We start from the raw sequence: 18,584 nt of genomic DNA on the forward strand, positions 1-18,584 counted from the left end.
GAATTTAAAGCTGCCATCTTTGACCTGTGTTATTTGAAAGGGATCTTTCAGTCATCCCCCCACCTTTGAGGTAAAGTCTTTTTCACTATTTTTTATGGGAAAGCAAAATAAAAAGCCCAATCCCATTTGAAACACGATAGTGTGTGTGTGTGTGTGTGTGTTTGTATGTGTGTGTGTGTGTGACGTTCAGTTTAATCACATTTAAACAATGTTATCATGCAGCTTTGAACTGGGGCTGACATTTGTTAGTTAATTATTACGTATTACCGTCACGTAAAACTCGGCAAACCACGTGTTAGTTAACTGGTTATTACCCGTGGGTTGATGCAGATGCAGAATCACTGCATTAACTCACAGTTGATAACCAAAAAGGGTTATTGTAAAGTGTTACCGCCCCTATTCCATTATTACTCAAGCCATGCAAGCAAAATAAAGTTTAAGTTCCTGGACTCTTTGTTCTTCAGCGTCTCTTCATTTGGAGATCCTGAGATGATTCACACATTTCAACTCTTTCTCTGTGTTCTTTCTTATATCCGTTCGACAGACGAGGGCTAGACAGGGGTCTCTGTGGACTGCCGTGTTCGCAGGTGATGTTGGGATATGCAGTGAAAGTAGTCCGGAACAATGGACAAACAAGCAAGTTGGAGAAAAGTGATAAAAGATGGAGAAGATGGAGGTGAGAGCAGCTGTGTTGCCTGGTGTAGAGACACTGAAGAGAAGATAGGAGGCAGAGATGAAGATGTGGAGGTTCTCACAAGGAGCATGAGTAGGAACAAGTCCATCGGATGCACAAGACATATTAGATGTTCTGGAGATAAAAAGTCAGTCTGAGATGGTATGGACATGAACAGAGGGATGGTGAAAATCTGGGCGGAAGGTTGAGGTAGGAACTGCCAGGCTGGAGGTCAAGAGGAGAACCAGAGAGGAGGTTTATGGATGGAATGACCGTGAACAGTGAGGGTTAGGTGGAGGAAGATTATTGGCTACGGTGACCCCTGCAGCAAAAGAAAAATACCCATTCATATTTGAGGTAAGCTTGTCCTTTTTGAAAAGTTAATTTGTAACAATAACGAGGCAGGAGCAGACAGTGGTATCAGTATGGACAATGAGAGTTTAATTTTCTTTAAGGGGGAGAAGCAGAAGAAGAAGAAGGATGATGTGTTTCCTAGCCATGGAACATGTATTTACACATGGGACTCATCCCAACCGGCAATTAGTAGAAAAAGGAAAAGTTGGGCAGGCATGGCGGGGGGAGAGGGGGGTTAAGGATTTGAAGTCTGAACCTTAAAAACACCATATCCAAACTATCGAGATAAATATATTTATAATATTTATATTATATTTACAGAATACCTTAAATATACACCATTCCCTGTGTATTCTATAAACATATATAAATGACTCAGGCACGCTTCGTCTCGTCCGTAGCAGCTTTGGACCTCACCAGTGCTCGTCGACCAGCAGCAGGCGCCGTCATCAGTGTTTGGGGTACAAAGACGGCCTTCGCCTCCCAAAGTTTGGGAAGTGTGAGTTGCGTTTTTTTTAGGGGGGGGGGGCACGACGCCTAGATGTTTTCAATTTTTTTTTCTCCTTAAGGTACAGTAGTAAGGTTCAGTGACGACAAATAAGAAAAACTACTATGTGTATCTACAAGGAAAAATACTTAATACAAGTAAAATATACAGTGATGATACGGCCAACAGGCGGAGATGGGGTGGGGGTGGGACTGGGCGAGGTGTGTGGGGGTGTGTGGGGGTGGAACGGGGGAAGGGTCAGTTTATAAGTCTGACTCAGGCATGTCCGGCATGTCGGCCATCAGGTAGCCGATCCCGTAGCGGCCGTTGGGCGCGGTGTCCACCTCCCCGCCGCCACTCTGCTTGCGGTAGATGCTGTTGCCAGGCAACGGGGACGGCGCCTCGCTGGGCGACTTGCCGCGGATGAGGCTGGCATCGTCGTCCTCGTCCGGCGCCGCCGTCTCCTTGATGATGCGGCCCTTCTTGTAGGAGACGGCGGACAGTGCGCTGCCGCCCTCATCGATGATGTTGAAGTAGCGCAGGGCGAAGATGACAGGCACCGGCAAGATGGCCATCAGCACCAGAGAGACGCAGACCACGATGCCCCACGGAGGGAAAGGCAGCACGTGCTCCTTGGCCTAGAGGACAAGGTCGGAGGCAGCGGGACGTTACTGCTACCTTCACGCATAATGACATGCACCAAGATCTAACCTGTAACCTGTTCTTTCCAAAGAGGCAGAGTCACCTACCTCTTCCTGGATCCAGGCGCTGTAGCTGGGCGGCGTCATGATCAGCTGGACGAAGCTGGAGCCAAGCAGCACCAGCAGCAGGATGGGCGTGATGTATTTCCACATGTAGTAGTAGAAGCGATACGGCGTGAAGCCCAGCATGTCCTTCAGGTCTTCAAAGAACCTGGAAGAGGAGGAGCCGGCTCTAACAAGGTGTAAAAGGGACATCGTCTTTCGCGGCAGACCCTGAATGCCGGACGGAGGACCCACTTGTCGATGCCGTAGAACCAGGCGATGGCCGTGTTCTCCAGGATGACCACAATGAGCAGCGGCAGCGTGGCCGAGTAGTCGTCGAACATGGTGACGAAGTAGTTCCCTGAGCGCTGGACGAAGAGCAGGCCGATAGAGAAGGCCAACACGCTGCAGCCCACTGGGAAGGAGGAAGAGGACGGTCAGTCACAGCTTCGTCGTTCCTGCTGTACATTCACTGATCTGTCGGTCTGTCTCGGCGGGCATTTTTTAAAAGACGGTGAAAAGTGGCACATAACTATACCCTTGCTGCTTGGAGCTATGAGATAAGATTGAATTCAATTTGAAAAAAACAACCAAAATGATAAGAATAATGAATAATTATATAGAATAATTGTTGATGGTAATATTGATCATTTGAATTTTTGTCACTATTAATATTAATAACAATAATAAAAACAATAATAATGACACTAACAACAACAACAACATCAACCCCGTGGTTATAATAATAATTTCCTGCTGATCAAAACAAACCCGACACGCAAACATAAAATCCATTATCATTACCCTTTTTTTCCTCAATAAAAATATTATTACTACTAATAATGATGATAATAATAGCAATAAAGATATGAAAAATAATCATGCTGATACTAATAATAATACCGACAACAACAATAATTATAATAATAATGATAATAACAATAATAATGATAATGGATCCGCAAATGCTTGGGAGAATGTTACGACAATCCTTCGATGATCTGGCATTGGAAAATATTTTATAAAAACAAGGCCCCACCTCCAGAACCAGCCGATTCTAATGTTGTGCTAATGTTCTAGTGTTACCGCCACCGTCGCTGACCTGTCAGAAACTCCTTGCGGACTTTGAAGGTGTCGATAAGCGGTGTCAGGATGCCCTCGATGGTGCCGAACATGCTGCCCAGGCCCAGGTTGACCAGCATGAGGAAGAACATCACCGACCAGAAGGGTGAGGCCGGGAAGTGAGTCATGGCCTCCGTGAAGGCGATGAAGGCCAAGCCTGTGCCCTGGACCGCCTGCGAGGAGGAGAGGGCAGGTGAGGTGCGGATCGGAACTAATGACATCATTCTGATCGATTGATCGATTGAGGTGTGAAGATCCGTGTTAGTTTCTATGCCTTGTTGAGCTCGTCCTCGATGCTGCAGCTCTCCAGCCCCAGCCTGGAGACGTTGGTCCCGTTCAGCTGCTTGATGGCGTCCATCAGCAGGCGGTAGTCGTCCACAGTGGGTTGGCTGAGGTTGAGGTGCTCAGGGATCAGCTGAGGGGGAAGCCCGCCGCTCCGGACCAGACCCAGGATGCGGTTGGAGTTCCTGCACAAACGGAAAGCACGGTCAAATCCAGAACACAAGGAAGCCTCACAGAGTTGGGTTTGCACATTTGTAAGTTTAAATAGGATGTATCATTGTCGTCATGTTCATTTAGTCATTTTGCAATTTTTAATGAGAATTAGGCTCTTCTAGTTCTCTTTCTATCAGACGTTTACCTTTGTGTGCAGTTCTGACTTTGACCACTAAGGCGCACGTAAGCCGCCTGAAGAGTTTTCCTTCACCTCTTTGACTTGAATCTCAATATTCTCACCTTTAGAATGTGAGCTCTGTGATCTTCCTCTCGTGAGTTCCATTTTATTCAAGTATTCTCCATTATTATAGGATATTTGTTGTATAATATTCTAACTGACATATAATTATTATTACTATTATTATTAAACAGTATTAAATACGGCCTTACATGCATTTCTATCTTTGGCCATAATGTGGACCAGTGAGCTCTCCCCAAATGCAAATCTCATTAAAATTCTAACAGCCTCACATTACTGCCTTTTCAACAGATTTCTGGCCTTTTTGTCAAAAGCCCATTGCGTCATTAAACCCAGACAGTTTTGTAGAATTGTGTTTCCTTGAATTTCTGACTTAAATCTCCGTATTCTGCCTACCCCTCTCCCACATTCTTTGTTGTTAATTCCTCATTAATTTAAATAAATGTATCGATAAGACCGTCATCCCCGATCCCGACCACCAGGGGCGTCGTCAAGCCAAACCGTAACATCCCCAAAGCCTGTTTTTCCCCTGCGATTCATCTCAGGTTAAAGATGAGTTTGAAACTCCCCGGGAGACGGACACTCACTGTGACACACACTTCTCAATCATGATGTTGGCCTTGAAGCCCAGTACGGCAAACACAACCAGCGTGGCCAGCACTGAGGTGAAGAAGTTGATGAAGGACACCAGGACGGCGTCAAAGTGGCAGTTGTTGTCGCGTTTGTTGTAGCTGGAGAAGGCGATAACGCCGCCAAAGCCAAGGCCAAGAGCGAAGAAGACCTGCGTGGCCGCCTCACGCCACACCTTGGCCTCCAGCATGATCTCCAGCTGCGGCGAGGAGGGATGCCAAACGTAAACAAATACATTGGCTTTCATTTTCTACTTTATATTAGCTTATGAGCTAAACTGATGAACAGAATAATTCACATTTATCATATATTCTCAACCTTTCCCCCTGCTCTCGTGACCTCAATCATCTTACTATTATTTTTATACTTATGATTATTTTCTTATTGATTAGGGATATATTGGTAATAGCTAATGGCATTCAAATCAATAGTCCTGTCATTATTTATTCAGTAATTTCCCACGTAAATGTTATGTTTTTCCTGCAGTCTCGTCTACGAGTGTCTCGTCTCTGCTGTCTGACATCTGGATGTGGCAGCTTCTTCCATAACCAGACGCCGCCAGCCAGTTTCAACACACACACACACACACACACACCTGCACACGTACGCACACACACACACTCATGCACGCACACATAAACACACACACTTTTTGATGTGTGCAGGTGCGCGGCGGAAGATGGTGGCAATGTGCGATTTGCAGTTGTAAGATGTCACCCGGAGAGACGAGCCAGCCAGACACTGCAAACCGACCGCCTGCTTGCACAAAACCCACGGCTGCTCTGTTTCCATGGCGACCAACGGCAATGAAGCCCATTGGGCCAATCTGTCCAATCGTGGTGCGGATTTTCTTTTGGGTTCAGATTTTTTTACTCCCTTTCTTTATTTCGAATGAGTGGATTCAATTTACCGGCATGATGAGATGATTCGCTACATTAATTTTGTGATTGTGTGTGTGTGTGTACGTGCATATAATTTCTTACTATTTCAATCATTCAATTTTATTTTTTTTACATTATTATATACATACATTATATTTATATATGTTTTTAATATATTTTATATATATTTATGATTCTATTTCTCATATACATACAGTAAAAACCTCTCTCTGCATAAATAACAATCAATACATATATTTTCTATCCGGAATATTCCAGTGGATTGTGAAGCCGTACCTTGGGTGTGAACATGTGCCGGATCCCGTCCACCGAGCCAGTGAGGAGCAGCGCCCGAACCAGGAAGCAGATGAGCACCACGTACGGGAACAGGGAGCTGAAGTACATCACCTACAAGTGAATACAACACAGGCCTGTTATACAGGGGTGGGTTCCTGCTGTGGATGTGGAAAATAATGCGTGCAAATTTTAAAAGGAAAGCACCGACACGGGCAAGAAATAGAGAATCCCACTCCACTCTGGATCCAAGGTTAAATTGCATATTTCCACTAATCATAAATAATATTAGTATTTCTTAGTAATAGTATCTATTTAAATGAGGACAGCTAATAAAATCACATTTCAAATTCCAATACATTGATTTATTTTGAAAAAACAAGCCCCATCGGCTGAAGGGACAAGAATGGTTATATCGCTGGGGTGTAAAGATGACATGATCGGGATCAATATAACTGTTACAAGATCAATAATCCACGGCAAATCCACTAAGTGGTCAACATTTTGAAAAACCCAGATGAGTGAAGGGAGCAGATTTTTCACCAGGGACGGAACCACTGGGGGCCTGACCTCACCACTGAATATGCATGTGTGTGTGTAAAGTCAAAAACATTGTTCTTCCTGGATATAGGCGTCAAGGGGATGTCCCCTTTAATATAATTAACCTTGTGTAACAGACACCAGCGGGAGGGAGGGCTTCTGTCCGATTATCTGCTAATTAATCCCCTGGTCCTTGAACGCCTCACATCTTTAACCCTTTACTGTTGTTATTGGAATGAAACAGGTCATGCTCCTAAAATTGTTCTCTACAATATTTAAGATGATCATGTAGTAGAATTTTTGAGGATTAATATAAAATAACAAATGTTTTTCTGCTTAAAAATAGGAAGAGATTAACTATTTGAACAACTCAAAAAGTTAAAGGGGTAACGAGGAAGCGCCCTCTTGAGTCAGGACCCCTGGCAACCAGTCTGTGTGTGTGTGTGTATGTGTGTGTGTGTGTGTGTGTGTGTGTGTGTGTGTGTGTGTGTATGCATGTGCGGTCTCACAATTCTTAGCGCTTTATGTCAGTGTGTTTTATGTTGATAATTTATTCTGCTATTCATCCAAATTATCTTTTTTTTCCCACCATTTTCCCAGTGACACTGAACGCCTCGTCAGAGAGCATCTCATGGATCTGACTTGATTGACAGCCCCGCCAGCGCTGTTCTTGTTTAGAAACGGAGCCGCGACCTCGGCAGAGACCAAGCCAAGCTATTTTTCACTGATAGTCAAACTCAACCTTAGAACGGACGCTCACGTATCTCACGATGTGGGTTCCGTGCATGTCATGGCTGGAAGGGTGCGTTCTCTGAAAGTGCCCGCTATCTCCTGTCTTGACCACAGAGTGGCGTTTTGTCTCCCCGCTCCCCTTCCGCGTCACGGAGAACCAAAAATCAACTTTGTTTTCTACTTCCTTGCTTAAATCTGTCGCACTCTTCCAGGAAATCAAGCCGGGCGCGCATCGCCATGGCAACCAAAATGGTCCCCTTCACACACAGAGCAGGGGGGTATTCTTAGGAGAAGCCCTTTGTAGGTGGGGAGAGTGAGCGCATTAATCTTCTTTTGTGCCGCGTTGAACTTCAAACGCGCGGAAAGAGAAGTTTCTGCTTCGTCCCCCTCGGACACAGTCTGAGGGTGGAGGTCCGAAGCCGGCTCAGACTGTACGCCAGGTGTGGGGGGGTTGAAATGACACAAAGTGGTGTTACAAACTGGTTTCAACTGGCGAGACCCCCCTCCCCTCACCTTGTGATAGCGTGGCACAAGCGGCGGCGGCGATTGTGGCTATCAGTGACATTTCTCAAGAAGCGAGACTATCTCGCAGACACCCAGATTAAACGTGCCAGAGGCATCCATCTTGTTTTGTCTGCAGCCATTGTGTCGTGGCGGAGGGTGGGGGACGGAAACTCTTAGCCTTTGCCAGCTGCGGCGGCTCGTCGAGTCAGCCAAGCCGCTGGCGGTCTTGTCAGGGAGCAGTCAGTCAGCTGCCCCGTGACTCCTGATAGAACACGTTCAAACAGCCACTTCTTTCTACCCAGGCCCATGCGCATCACGTGACCCACATCATATTTGCAATTCCAGCGCTTATTGTCTTAATACGCGCACCTTAGCAAGCAGCAACCTTCCAATACTGGATTGAAGGGAAAAGGTAAAGTACTTAGCTCTCGCTAATACTCTAAAAATTGCTGGTATTTGTCGGCCATTGTTGTCGGCCTACTTCATTATGTAATACCTGGTCATGTTTTATTTGTTTATTCTCTGGCCGTCTTGAAAGACACACAACGAATCGGGATATTTTTAATAGTCTGCCACTCCCTGTGGCTTTAATATCCAGAAAAACAAAAGAGTTATTTAACATAGAAGCGGTGAATGAGCGCACGTGGTAGCCGTTTGCCCCCGAGCCTTAGCATCAGGAAGTCATAAAGCCTTTCCCAGCACGAGTTATGAAGCCAAGTATAAAAATCTTAAGCCAGGAATTTCTCAGGGGTCGGAGCGCCACGTCTCGCCTTTGTGTGACGTGGGGTACGTCCGGCAGAAAATCCACCACGCTCCAACAATCGAGATATGGATCGGTGAGGTATAACGGTATTCGTGCAGGCTGGCGCTTGCTGTGGCTTGCTTGTGAGGAGGGGGAGGGTTAATGCCAAAACCGAAAAAAATCAAACGTCTCTAGCATCAAAGCTTTTTTTTCCTGGAAGATTAAAAAATGTGACCATTTTCTTTCCAATTATCGCAGGCTTGGCTCCAGCCCTCGGCGGCGCTGCGGCTAATGCCGGTCATATGATACAGGAACAGCGCAGGGCGATAAAGATCACCTGCGGGATCCGGCCGAGCTCATGGAGCCAACGCTAACCTTTCACCGACGGGCTAATCCTTCCGGTGATGCGAGTCACGCCACTGTCAGCTTTGCTGCTTGCTGTACCAGAAAAGTTGTTTCTGGTACAACAGAAACAACTTTTGTTTCCATCACCATCCCCCAGATTTTGAAGGGTGCGAGACCTAATACTCGTGTGTGGGTCAGGGTAACGGGGCCGCGAGCCAGCTGAGCTAAGACGTCCCCCACTCGCAAAACGCTCATTGATGCTTACGTTGCGCAAGTAAATGTCATCGCCCATGCTTCACATGCACCATTTCCGTTGCAGTGGTTGCCAAGCAATACAGCCACTAGATGGCGGTGTAGTATTTTTTCTTCAAGTTCCGAGTTCCGTTTTCAGTCCGTACCAAACATGGCGGAAGAGCTGGTGATACTGTACATTCTAAGAAATATGCAGCGCAGGAAACAACAGCGGCCAGCGAGGCCATTAAATTGTTCCTCTTTACATCGTATCTCTATATTATTTGTGTATGAGAGGGTAAACGGTTGTACCATCGGTCAACAGTTCATGATGTCCTTGACCTACGGCGTTTCGATGTTTCTACGCTATCTCCCATAAATTTTTTTAAGAAAGTCCCCTGTCATGGCTCCAGGGTCAATCTTGACTTTCACCCAATGACAGCTGCGATAGGCTCCACCATCCCAAGGTTTTACAATGACTATAATGTAAACAATACACATTTTACAACTAAACACTTGGTAAATGTGTGGATGGCCTACATCCCCAGCCTGTTAGCAGGTTCTGGACGGACTGCTTTGACAGGCACAAGCATTAATTACAGTTTAGTGAAATTCACTTTTAGTATAAGATGCAGGCTCCTTTCGAAATCCCACTGATGCATTGTGTTCCAGCAGACTGCCATCTGCATGGGAGGGAAAGAGGAATTCTCCTCACCTTCCCCGATGACTGGATCCCCTTGATCATGGCGAGGCAGACCATGGACCAGGCAGCCAGCAGGCACACCGTCATCTTCCAGTTGAGTCCTCCACCCTCGGAAATGTTGTTGGAGATGTCAAGCGCCTCGCGGTACCAGTAGTAGGTGGTGGCCGAGCTCTTCTCGCACTCCGGCACCACATCTAGTAAAAATGCAGTTGACAGGATCAACCAGGTGACACACACTGAAATGGCTACATTTAGCTGGCTTAAAGGTAGAAGTCCTGCGGCCCCTGGTCTTACATGTGCTGGTCTTGTTCTTGACCAGCGGACACTCGTGCCACGGCAGCGGCTGCTGGAAGGACTGCGAGAAGTAGAAGAGGCTCCAGCTGATGATGACGTTGTAGTAGAGTGCCACGAAGAAGCAAACCTGCGGTGGGCGAGATTGATGTTTGGCTTCAGATGCTCATTAAGACATTAGCCAGCACAGCAATGACAATGAGTACTTATGGTCAGTGGTGGTAGTGGTCCAGGGAAGAGCATATTGCGAATCGGTCAGATGTTTCATGATATCAGTTCTTAGCAAAGGAGACGATGCTCCTTCCTGTGCTTTGCAGCTTTGCACCTTTGCACTTCTAGTATCCTGGCAAATGTTCCTCTGTAGGACAGGGTGAGCTATGTTAAGTGTCAGGTGGGGTATCATTTTCCACTGGGTGGTGCAGGGAGAGCACCGCTGGCCCGAGGAAGGACAGGAGACAGTATTGATGCCGAAATACAGCACGGTCATCCAGAATTTGAAGATGTCTCGCTTTTTCGTGGTGGAAAGTCAATGTGATGCATCTGCTAATGGTCCAAGATGAACTGTGGTGAAATGTTACCGTTGGCGTGGGCAAAACCAATCGGTTGTCTGACAAAGCAACACTCACGCAGCAGCTGGCGAAGCCGATGCCCCCCAGGCGAGGGCTGATGTAGTTCCACACCCCGATGCTGCCCCTGCGGATCCGCTGTCCCACGGCGAGCTCCAGGAAGAACAGTGGGATGCCGATCAGTATCAGGAGGATCAGGTAGGGCACCAGGTATGCGCCTGTGGACCAAAACAATAGGGAGGACACATAAGAAGAGGCAGGACACTGGGATCAGAGGACCCGCAGCCCACAGACACCACTTCTATTTCTGGGACTCTGACAAACAGACGATGTGGAGCTTCAGTCACAGCCAGGACAGACAGCAGTGCGTGTTTCATGTTGACGTTTTCTTAAAATAGATGTTTCAGTGTCCACATCACGACTTGGATCGTAGTTGATCACAAGGCATTTGCCATTGATGTCGATTTTTCTTCTTTTGATTGATTTTAAAGCCAGGAAGAGACGATTCTAGAAAAACTGCAGTTAACCAAAGACAAGAGGCAACGACCAAAAAGACACCAATATCAGCAGATCCTTCATTCATTCATTCATTATCTATGCCACTTCTCCTGCACTCGGGGTCACGAGGGTTTGGGGGTGGGGCACGAGCCAACCCCAGCTGTCATTGGGCGAGATTCAGGATTCTTGTTCACAAGTGTTAAAGACATACAACCATTCACTCATTCACACATCATATCTAGATTTACAAAAATTCATTCATTCATTTACATCTGTCAAAAGCATACAACTACTGACCCTCCCATTCAGACATACAACCATTCCCTAATTCACAGAGACGTACAGCCATTCACCATGTCATTCATACAGTCTATCATCCTATCCTGTCATAGAGAAATGCAGAAATACAACCATTCATTCCGTCACAATGAACCTCCTTCATGTTTTTTTGACTGCAGGAGGAAACTTGAGAAGCCGGAGGAAATCCTTGCAGACACGGAATCCAACCAGGGACCTTCTTGCTGCGAGGCAGAGGCACCAACCACTGCCCCACCGTCTGTTATTGCTTTGCATCCAAACCCTGTGAGGAAAATATTTTTGTTTTCTCATGCCAAAAGGCCCTCCATCTACTCCACCCTGGTAGTGACACACATGCCCCAACCGCCACGAGAAGAAGGAAAATAACACATGTGAAACCCTTCACTAGCGTCAGGCTATAATCAGGTAATTCTGCGGTGGCAGGGAGAAGGTGGGGTGGTCTGAAATGAGTCAAATGGTACCGGGATTACTTGGCGGTGGCCCACTGCAGAGATGGAGCTCCCCTGTGGGGCCAGGATGGGGGGGGGTGGGGGGGGGGGGGGGCTCTTGTGACCGTCACACTTCTCATGAGCAGTGGAGGCGAAGGCCGCGTGACGGCAAAACTTAAAGCCTTTGTTCAAACTCTCAAACTCATATTGGCTCGGGCTTGGGAGCGTGTGTGTGTGTGTGTGTGTGTGTGTGTGTGTGTGTGTGTGTGTGTGTGTGTGTGTGTGTGTGTGTTGTCGGGTCACGGCTTATGATGTCATCTCACTGGTGCCACGGCAACATTCAAGTAGTACAAGAAAAAAGACACAAATGTCTGCTTAAGAAAAACCCACACAACCTAATCCTTGCCCCCCTTGGGTTTGAGCACTCTTTCGTGTAATTTTTATGTCAATTAACGGCCAATTACATGCAATTACTTTGTCGTTGTCGACACATTTCTTTTTGTACTTGCATCCGAGACATACAAATATTGAGACATACAACCTTTCACTCTCTTCTTCACACGTGTTAATCATACAACCATTCACACCTTATATACTGACACAATTTAGAATTTATCCTTTATGAATCCCCGTGGGGAAATTCATGCTCTGCAATTAACCCACCATGGATGAACCATGAGCAGTAGGCATGCCGTCCACCAGCACCAGGGGAGAAGTTAGGGGTTCGGTGTCTTGCTCAACAACACTTGACACTCATTCATTTATATCTCAGAAGCATACAAGTATTGCCCCTCCCATTCACGCTATGTAGACTTGCAATCATTCAGCCTCTCGTTCACAAGCCTCTTTGATATACAACCATTCATACATTCACATGTCATATAGAGACTTACAACCATTCACTCTTTCATTCATCTGAGCAAATATCTCCAATGGTCCTCCTGCATCTTTTTGGACTATGGGCCATTAGTTACTTGCATTTGATTTTAAAGTAAATGATTGTCTTGGGTGAACGTGCACTGAATCCTGTCATTATTTCTACCACGACCCAAACCTAACATGTCAGTGTTGACAGTGACTCACTGATTCTGGCATTAACTAAAGTCCACCACCTGCATGCGTGTGTGTGCGTGTTGTTTTTGAGATAAGCTTCATTTCTATTTTAGCAGCAATTTTTTTGTTTCATGTGGTAGGAGGTGCATTCAGACCTTTTCCTGCTGCCCCTCCCAGGATGGGTGTGTGCATGGGTGTGTGTGTGTGTCCATTTGAAGCGGGAGATGCATCCGGTTACTCACTATGCAAACAGTTTGTGTTTCATGTTTATGCGATATCCACCGCACCTCTCCAAATCTGTGTAACGGTTAATCTTGGACCCCAAGGGCCACGCTAGCGCGATTGGTTAGACAGATGCATGGTTAACAGTGAATGCGATCAATGTAGTCCACCTATCTTCAAGTTACCTTCAAGCCATCTTTATCCTGGATGGCTGTTTCCTCATGCTAACTTTAAAAACAACAGCTCAATATTATTTGATGTAGTATCGTGAGTTGTTTCCTGCGTCTTGTACAATGAGCCCTCAGCTTATACATGAACCCAGATGTGAGTTTGAAATGTCAACGTTCGCCGGTTCTAATCCCGCTGATTGGACTGATTGGGTTTGCGTTGCCTGTGTTTTTCTTCTGATGACGCTGCATCTCAGCCGTAAGAGCCTCGGCTGTAAGAGCCTCAGCCGCTCCGCTAAAGGAAATATATATGTATAGTTGATGGATGAAAGGCAGTGATGCGCATAAACATACACGCACACACACACACACACACACACACACAAATGCGCACAGACCGGCTAAAGTCCCAGATCTACCATCGTAATCTCATTACAGTTGGACACAGCAGGGCGACCAGAGCTCTTTAAAGCTGGCCAGAAAAAGCAGCTCCGTGGAGAGGTGAGGGCGGAGCTCAAGCAAGCACACACACACAAGATGTAAACAGACGGACATGACTGAAATACTGAAGTAATTCAATGGAATAACACGGCGTCTTTCTGTCTTCGCCGCAACTGAGCTCCATCAGGATCCTTCACCTCACACTCCCCTCCACCCGAAGTCATCATCTTCATTTTACTACATGAACATCTGCCAGGCAGTAGACATGACACAGGTAGGGGCTGGGAAAATAACACAGTAATTGCCAAAATCAGCATAAAAAAAGTGCTAAGTGACTGCTTTCGGGATATGTTTGCAACAATGACGTTGCAAACTGAAACCTGCCTTTACGACGGCGGGGGTAACAAACAAAAGCATGCAATAAATAGCATTTGGAGATGGATGATAAAGCAAGCAGCTAACACTCCTGCTCTGCCGATGTTAGCAGCTAGCTTCACATCGACCGACAAAACGGTCGATGCCACTTTGTAGGAACTTGCCCATACATTCAGATGAGAGGGTGAATGGTTGTATATGTCCCTGCGGTGAACCCCGCTTCTTGCCCAATGACAGCTGGGATTAGCTCCAGTCTGCCTCGGAACCCTGAATGCAGGTTAGGAGGTATAGCTAATGCATGAATGAATAAATGAATGAATGAATGAATGCCACTGCATCTCAATTTCCTCTCTGTATTTCCACCTGATTAAAAAGCGCAGGCATGGGGGAGGGATGATTGCGTAAAGGAAGTATTTTTAAAAAAATCAGCCGAAAAAAAAAAAGTAAAATAAGCAATTAAATACATCAATATGCTGACGATGAGGTGATGTTGCATAACTCCTAATCTCAAATACTACGCGTTAGGTATTTCCGTAATCTGTAAGCACATAAAATCTTCTCTTGAAATGCAGAACATTGGATGACAACGCATTCATAATTAATAACGAGGTAATGGGGGAATGACCCAACTGCTCTCTCCCGCTCGAGCGATCTGTCTCAGACAGCTCCGTTTAATAAGCTTACCGGAAGCAGTCTGTGGATTTACATAATCGCCCCGTTCGCTCTTTACGCACTATCGTGCACTGCTATGTATGCTCTCAGGTGGGAAATGTAACTCTAACCAAGACATAGTGGAGAGTTATCTTCTAAACTGAACAGTGAGCCACTCTACTATAGTTTCCTGTTGCATCTGTCTAGCAGGTTGCGCAAAAACCTGAAAGCGGTCGTTGGTGCTATAGGAACAGACAAAGATCGATGATGTCTCACATTGTCATGGGAAACTGCACTTTCCTGTCGCTTCGTACCTTCAAAGTTTGAGGTGAGGAACTTTGAGGGGAAGGAACTTTGAGTTGAGGTTTGGGGGAGCTTGAGGTGACGGTCATTGTTAGTGGGTGGCAGCCGACTTACAATAAATATGTATTTAGATATGAATATGAACGGTGCAATAGAACAGTGGCAGTGCAATAAGACATTTGTGCGCAGCTTGGTGCGCAACTCACAAAGTGCAGGTGCAAGGATGAGTGCAATTTAAGTGGAAAGGAGACTTTACATGTACAGGAGGAATGAGTGTCAGGTGTTTAAGAGTCAGATGGCGGAGTTCTTTCGTCGTGTCGTGCTAAGTCACGATGAATGAACTTGTTCTACTATGGATGGATGATACATAGATAGATGGCTGGATGAATGGATAGATGGCTTGCTGGATGGATGGATGGGTAAATAGATGGATGGTGGACAGGTTGATATATAGGTAGATCAGTGGATAAAAAGCTGGATGGAAGGATAATGGATGGATGGATGGATAATGATAGATAGGTAGGTAGATGGCTGATAGGAAGATTGCTGGATTAACAGGTAGATGAGTGGATGAATGGGTGAATGCATGGATGATAGATAGGTAGATAGATGGGTGTATGATGGATTGATGGATAAACAGATAGATAGATAGATAGATAGATAGATAGATAGATAGATAGATAGATAGATAGATAGATAGATAGATAGATAGACAAATAGACAGATTGATTGATTGATTGATTGATTGATTGCAAACTGACACAAGGGTGTGACACCCCAGCAGCCATGTTGAAAGCGAGGCGGCTTGGCAGAGCACTCACCCCCTCCGTTCTTCTGGCAGAGGTAAGGGAACCTCCAGACGTTGCCCAGGCCTACAGAGAAGCCCACCTGGGCCAGGATGTACTGGAGCTTGCTGTTCCAGGCCGGGCGCTCTTCCTCCTCCTCCTCTTCCTCCTCCTCGCCGTCAGAGCCCCCCTGCTCCACGTCGCACCCCTTCCCTCCAGCGTCATGGCCGCTGACGATCAGCGAGGTCTTCTTGAAGGAATCGTCCTCGCAGGGGTCCTCGTTGGAAAGCAGGTCTCTGACGGACTCAGTGACATCGTCGTCAAGCTCTCTCTTGACGGCCTTGCTGTTTTTTGGCATTTGACAAATCAGACGGGGGGCGGTGGAAAGTCTGTGGGCGGGGCCGGCGTCTCCCAAAAAGTCCCTTTTTGTTGTTTTTTTTTTGGGGGGGTTTTGATCATTAAAAAGTCAAGAGCTCCGCAATTGTTCGCTGTTTTTTTTTTTTTTTTTTTTTTCCGGATTATCACTGGACGAGGAAGAGGAAGAAGAGGAGGTTGGGTTCTGACATCTGGGTTTATCTCGTCATTCTCATCGAGGCGTCTGTGGAGCACAAACAGGCAGTTAGACGGCGGTCGCCGCCGACAGCACATCATAAGATATACATCTCAATCCTGGTAACCACAGAAACGCTGTCACCCCCGCCCACATTCACACACTTTGGTTATAACAACTGTGAGCCAAGTTCGGAAATTTTTAGAAGAAGATTTTCAAGATGATTTTATTTAAAATGATTATATCCCCTTTTATATTTTAAGTCCTGCCTACGTGTGAGATTTCGTGAGGATGGAGGTCATGTTTCCGTCCGGAAGGATTGGAAATATTATTATAAGCATTTATATCATTGTGCCATCCAAGCATTTTTACTGTTCATTCACAACAGAACAACTGTGAGCCAAGTTTGGCAATTTTTAATACTGCTTTTAGCTCATTTCCCCTAAAGTTATTGTGATAGAAGATTTTCAAGACGATTTCATTAAAAATAACTATATCCCCTTTTATATTTTAAGTCCTGCCAACATGTGAGATTTCGGGAGGATGGAGGTTATGTTTCCATCCGGAAGGATTGGAAACATTATTATAAGCATTTATATCATTGTGCCATTACTGTTCATTCACAACATGTAATAAATTACTTATAAAGAAGAATTTTTATAATAATCAAATTTTTATTCCTCAAAATTACCACAGGAATTACACTAATAATCAAAATATTGGCGAATTTCTGTCTAACAGCTTTGATAATGTCAATAACCCCACTCCTCTCGGAAAAGCCTGTGACGTCAGGCAAACGTGATTGCATCATCGCAAACGAACCGAGGAAGATGTCTTTAATTTTTTTTCCTTTCATAAATATAATCTCGCTTCGCCTGACGTGCTCTCACCTTCCTTCATTCATTCATTCATTCTTTCATTTATTCATTCACTTGTTCTTCCTGGACATCACGTGGTTCCCGCCGCCGTGAACGGAGGAAAAAAGAGGGATGGAGGGAGCATCATCCCGACTGGACGGAGGAGAGGATGGCCTTTTTTGAAAAAGAAGGGAGAGGGGTAGATGGGGTCTGCAATTTGCATACGCTCCCAAACACTCCCTCCATCCGAGAACCGCAGGCGAGACGCGTTCAGGGACGCGGGGCCCCGCCGTCTTAATAGACCCCATCTTTTATTTCTTTTTCCCGTGGACGCAGCACCGTTACCGGCAACGATGCTGAGTAACGTTCGCTCGCCACTCGCCCCTCTCAAGCCTCCACGTGTCGGATTCGGAGATTTTAAAACAAATAATTCGTAATAATGCAATAATTACGTGCGCGCAACAGCCACAAAAGGGTATTTTATCATACATGTGGCGGGCGAGGCCACATCCCCCCCACCCCCACTACACACACACACACACACACACACACACACACACACACACACACACACACACACCACCCCACCCCACGCAGGCGCGGGTACCCGAGTCATCCTCGCTCCGCGGCGTGGTGATGATGGTGACTGTGCGGATGGAGGTTGGAGGATGGAGGGCGGGTGGAGGATGGAGGGCGGGTGGGGGATGGATGGTGAGGCTTACCTGTGTCCGGGGTCCGCTGGTTCCTCCTCGGGGGTGTTCGGGAGGGAGGAGGACGGGGTTTCAAGGAATGAAGTTGTGAGAGCTCATGCACGGCGCAGACATAGCGCTTGCTCGTCGGTGCGTCAGCCGGCCCGTTGTGTCGGTTGAGCGCTCCCGTTGCTCCTTTCTCTTTGCTCGGCTAAAAAGTATCTGACGGAAAGTGGGGGGGTGGCGTTTGCATCCGCGGCGTTCTCGTTTCTCGCTTTTTTTCCTCCCCGCGCTCCATTAACCGATTTCCCCTTCAGACTCTCCGTGAAAACACGTTCGGCGGCCTTAAACCGCGTTTTGGGGTATTTTAACATTAAAATTAAAAGAGCCGTTTCCCGGGAACACCCCCGCAAAGCAGCTCCTTTTGGTACGTTCCACTACACTCCGCCTAAAAGGGGGGGGAGGATTTCGCATCACAAGCAATGTGCCTCTGTTTATAAACCACAGAGTCACCTCAAAGTCCCTATTTAAACCCGAATATCATCATCATAAACAAATATTATCAACATCTAAATCATTATTCTATTCAAATCCTGTGTATTTGCAATCAATATCGATTTTTTTTTGGTTTGCGTCATCCACATCCCGGATGTGGACGAATACAGGAAATAAAGTATTTATTTTACGGGAAACACCTTCATTTTCAGGTATAAAC

At 46.2% G+C, this 18,584-nt stretch overlaps 1 protein-coding gene across 1 annotated transcript; it reads right to left on the bottom strand.

Moving 5' to 3' along the window:
• Positions 1–1,093: 1,093 nt before the first annotated feature.
• On the bottom strand, positions 1,094–18,065 carry slc6a15 (solute carrier family 6 member 15). Its single transcript, XM_086149244.1, has 12 exons — positions 17,903–18,065; positions 15,810–16,371; positions 10,593–10,750; positions 9,970–10,096; positions 9,688–9,869; positions 5,882–5,992; positions 4,661–4,902; positions 3,654–3,846; positions 3,360–3,552; positions 2,513–2,672; positions 2,264–2,426; positions 1,094–2,152 (listed from the first exon to the last, which is right to left on the bottom strand). Exons 2-12 carry the CDS (start codon positions 16,129–16,131, stop codon positions 1,778–1,780), a joined length of 2,226 nt encoding a protein of 741 aa, XP_086005370.1. The 5' UTR covers positions 16,132–16,371; positions 17,903–18,065; the 3' UTR covers positions 1,094–1,777.
• Between the last annotated feature and the right edge of the window lie 519 nt (positions 18,066–18,584).

The sequence above is a fragment of the Fistularia commersonii genome, chromosome 7 (assembly GCF_037954325.1).
Source record: "Fistularia commersonii isolate RoL2024-O1a breed Wild chromosome 7, RoL_Fcom_v1.0, whole genome shotgun sequence".
Classification (NCBI taxonomy): Eukaryota; Metazoa; Chordata; class Actinopteri; order Syngnathiformes; family Fistulariidae; genus Fistularia; species Fistularia commersonii.

Coding starts and splice junctions, on each gene's coding strand:
- slc6a15 (XM_086149244.1), bottom strand. CDS start 16,131: ATGCCAAAAAACAGCAAGGCCGTCAAGAGAGAGCTTGACGACGATGTC. Junction 3,847..4,660: donor ATTGAGAAGTGTGTGTCACA/GTGAGTGTCCGT, acceptor CCGTTTGTGCAG/GAACTCCAACCGCATCCTGG. Junction 2,427..2,512: donor TGGTTCTACGGCATCGACAA/GTGGGTCCTCCG, acceptor CTCCTCTTCCAG/GTTCTTTGAAGACCTGAAGG.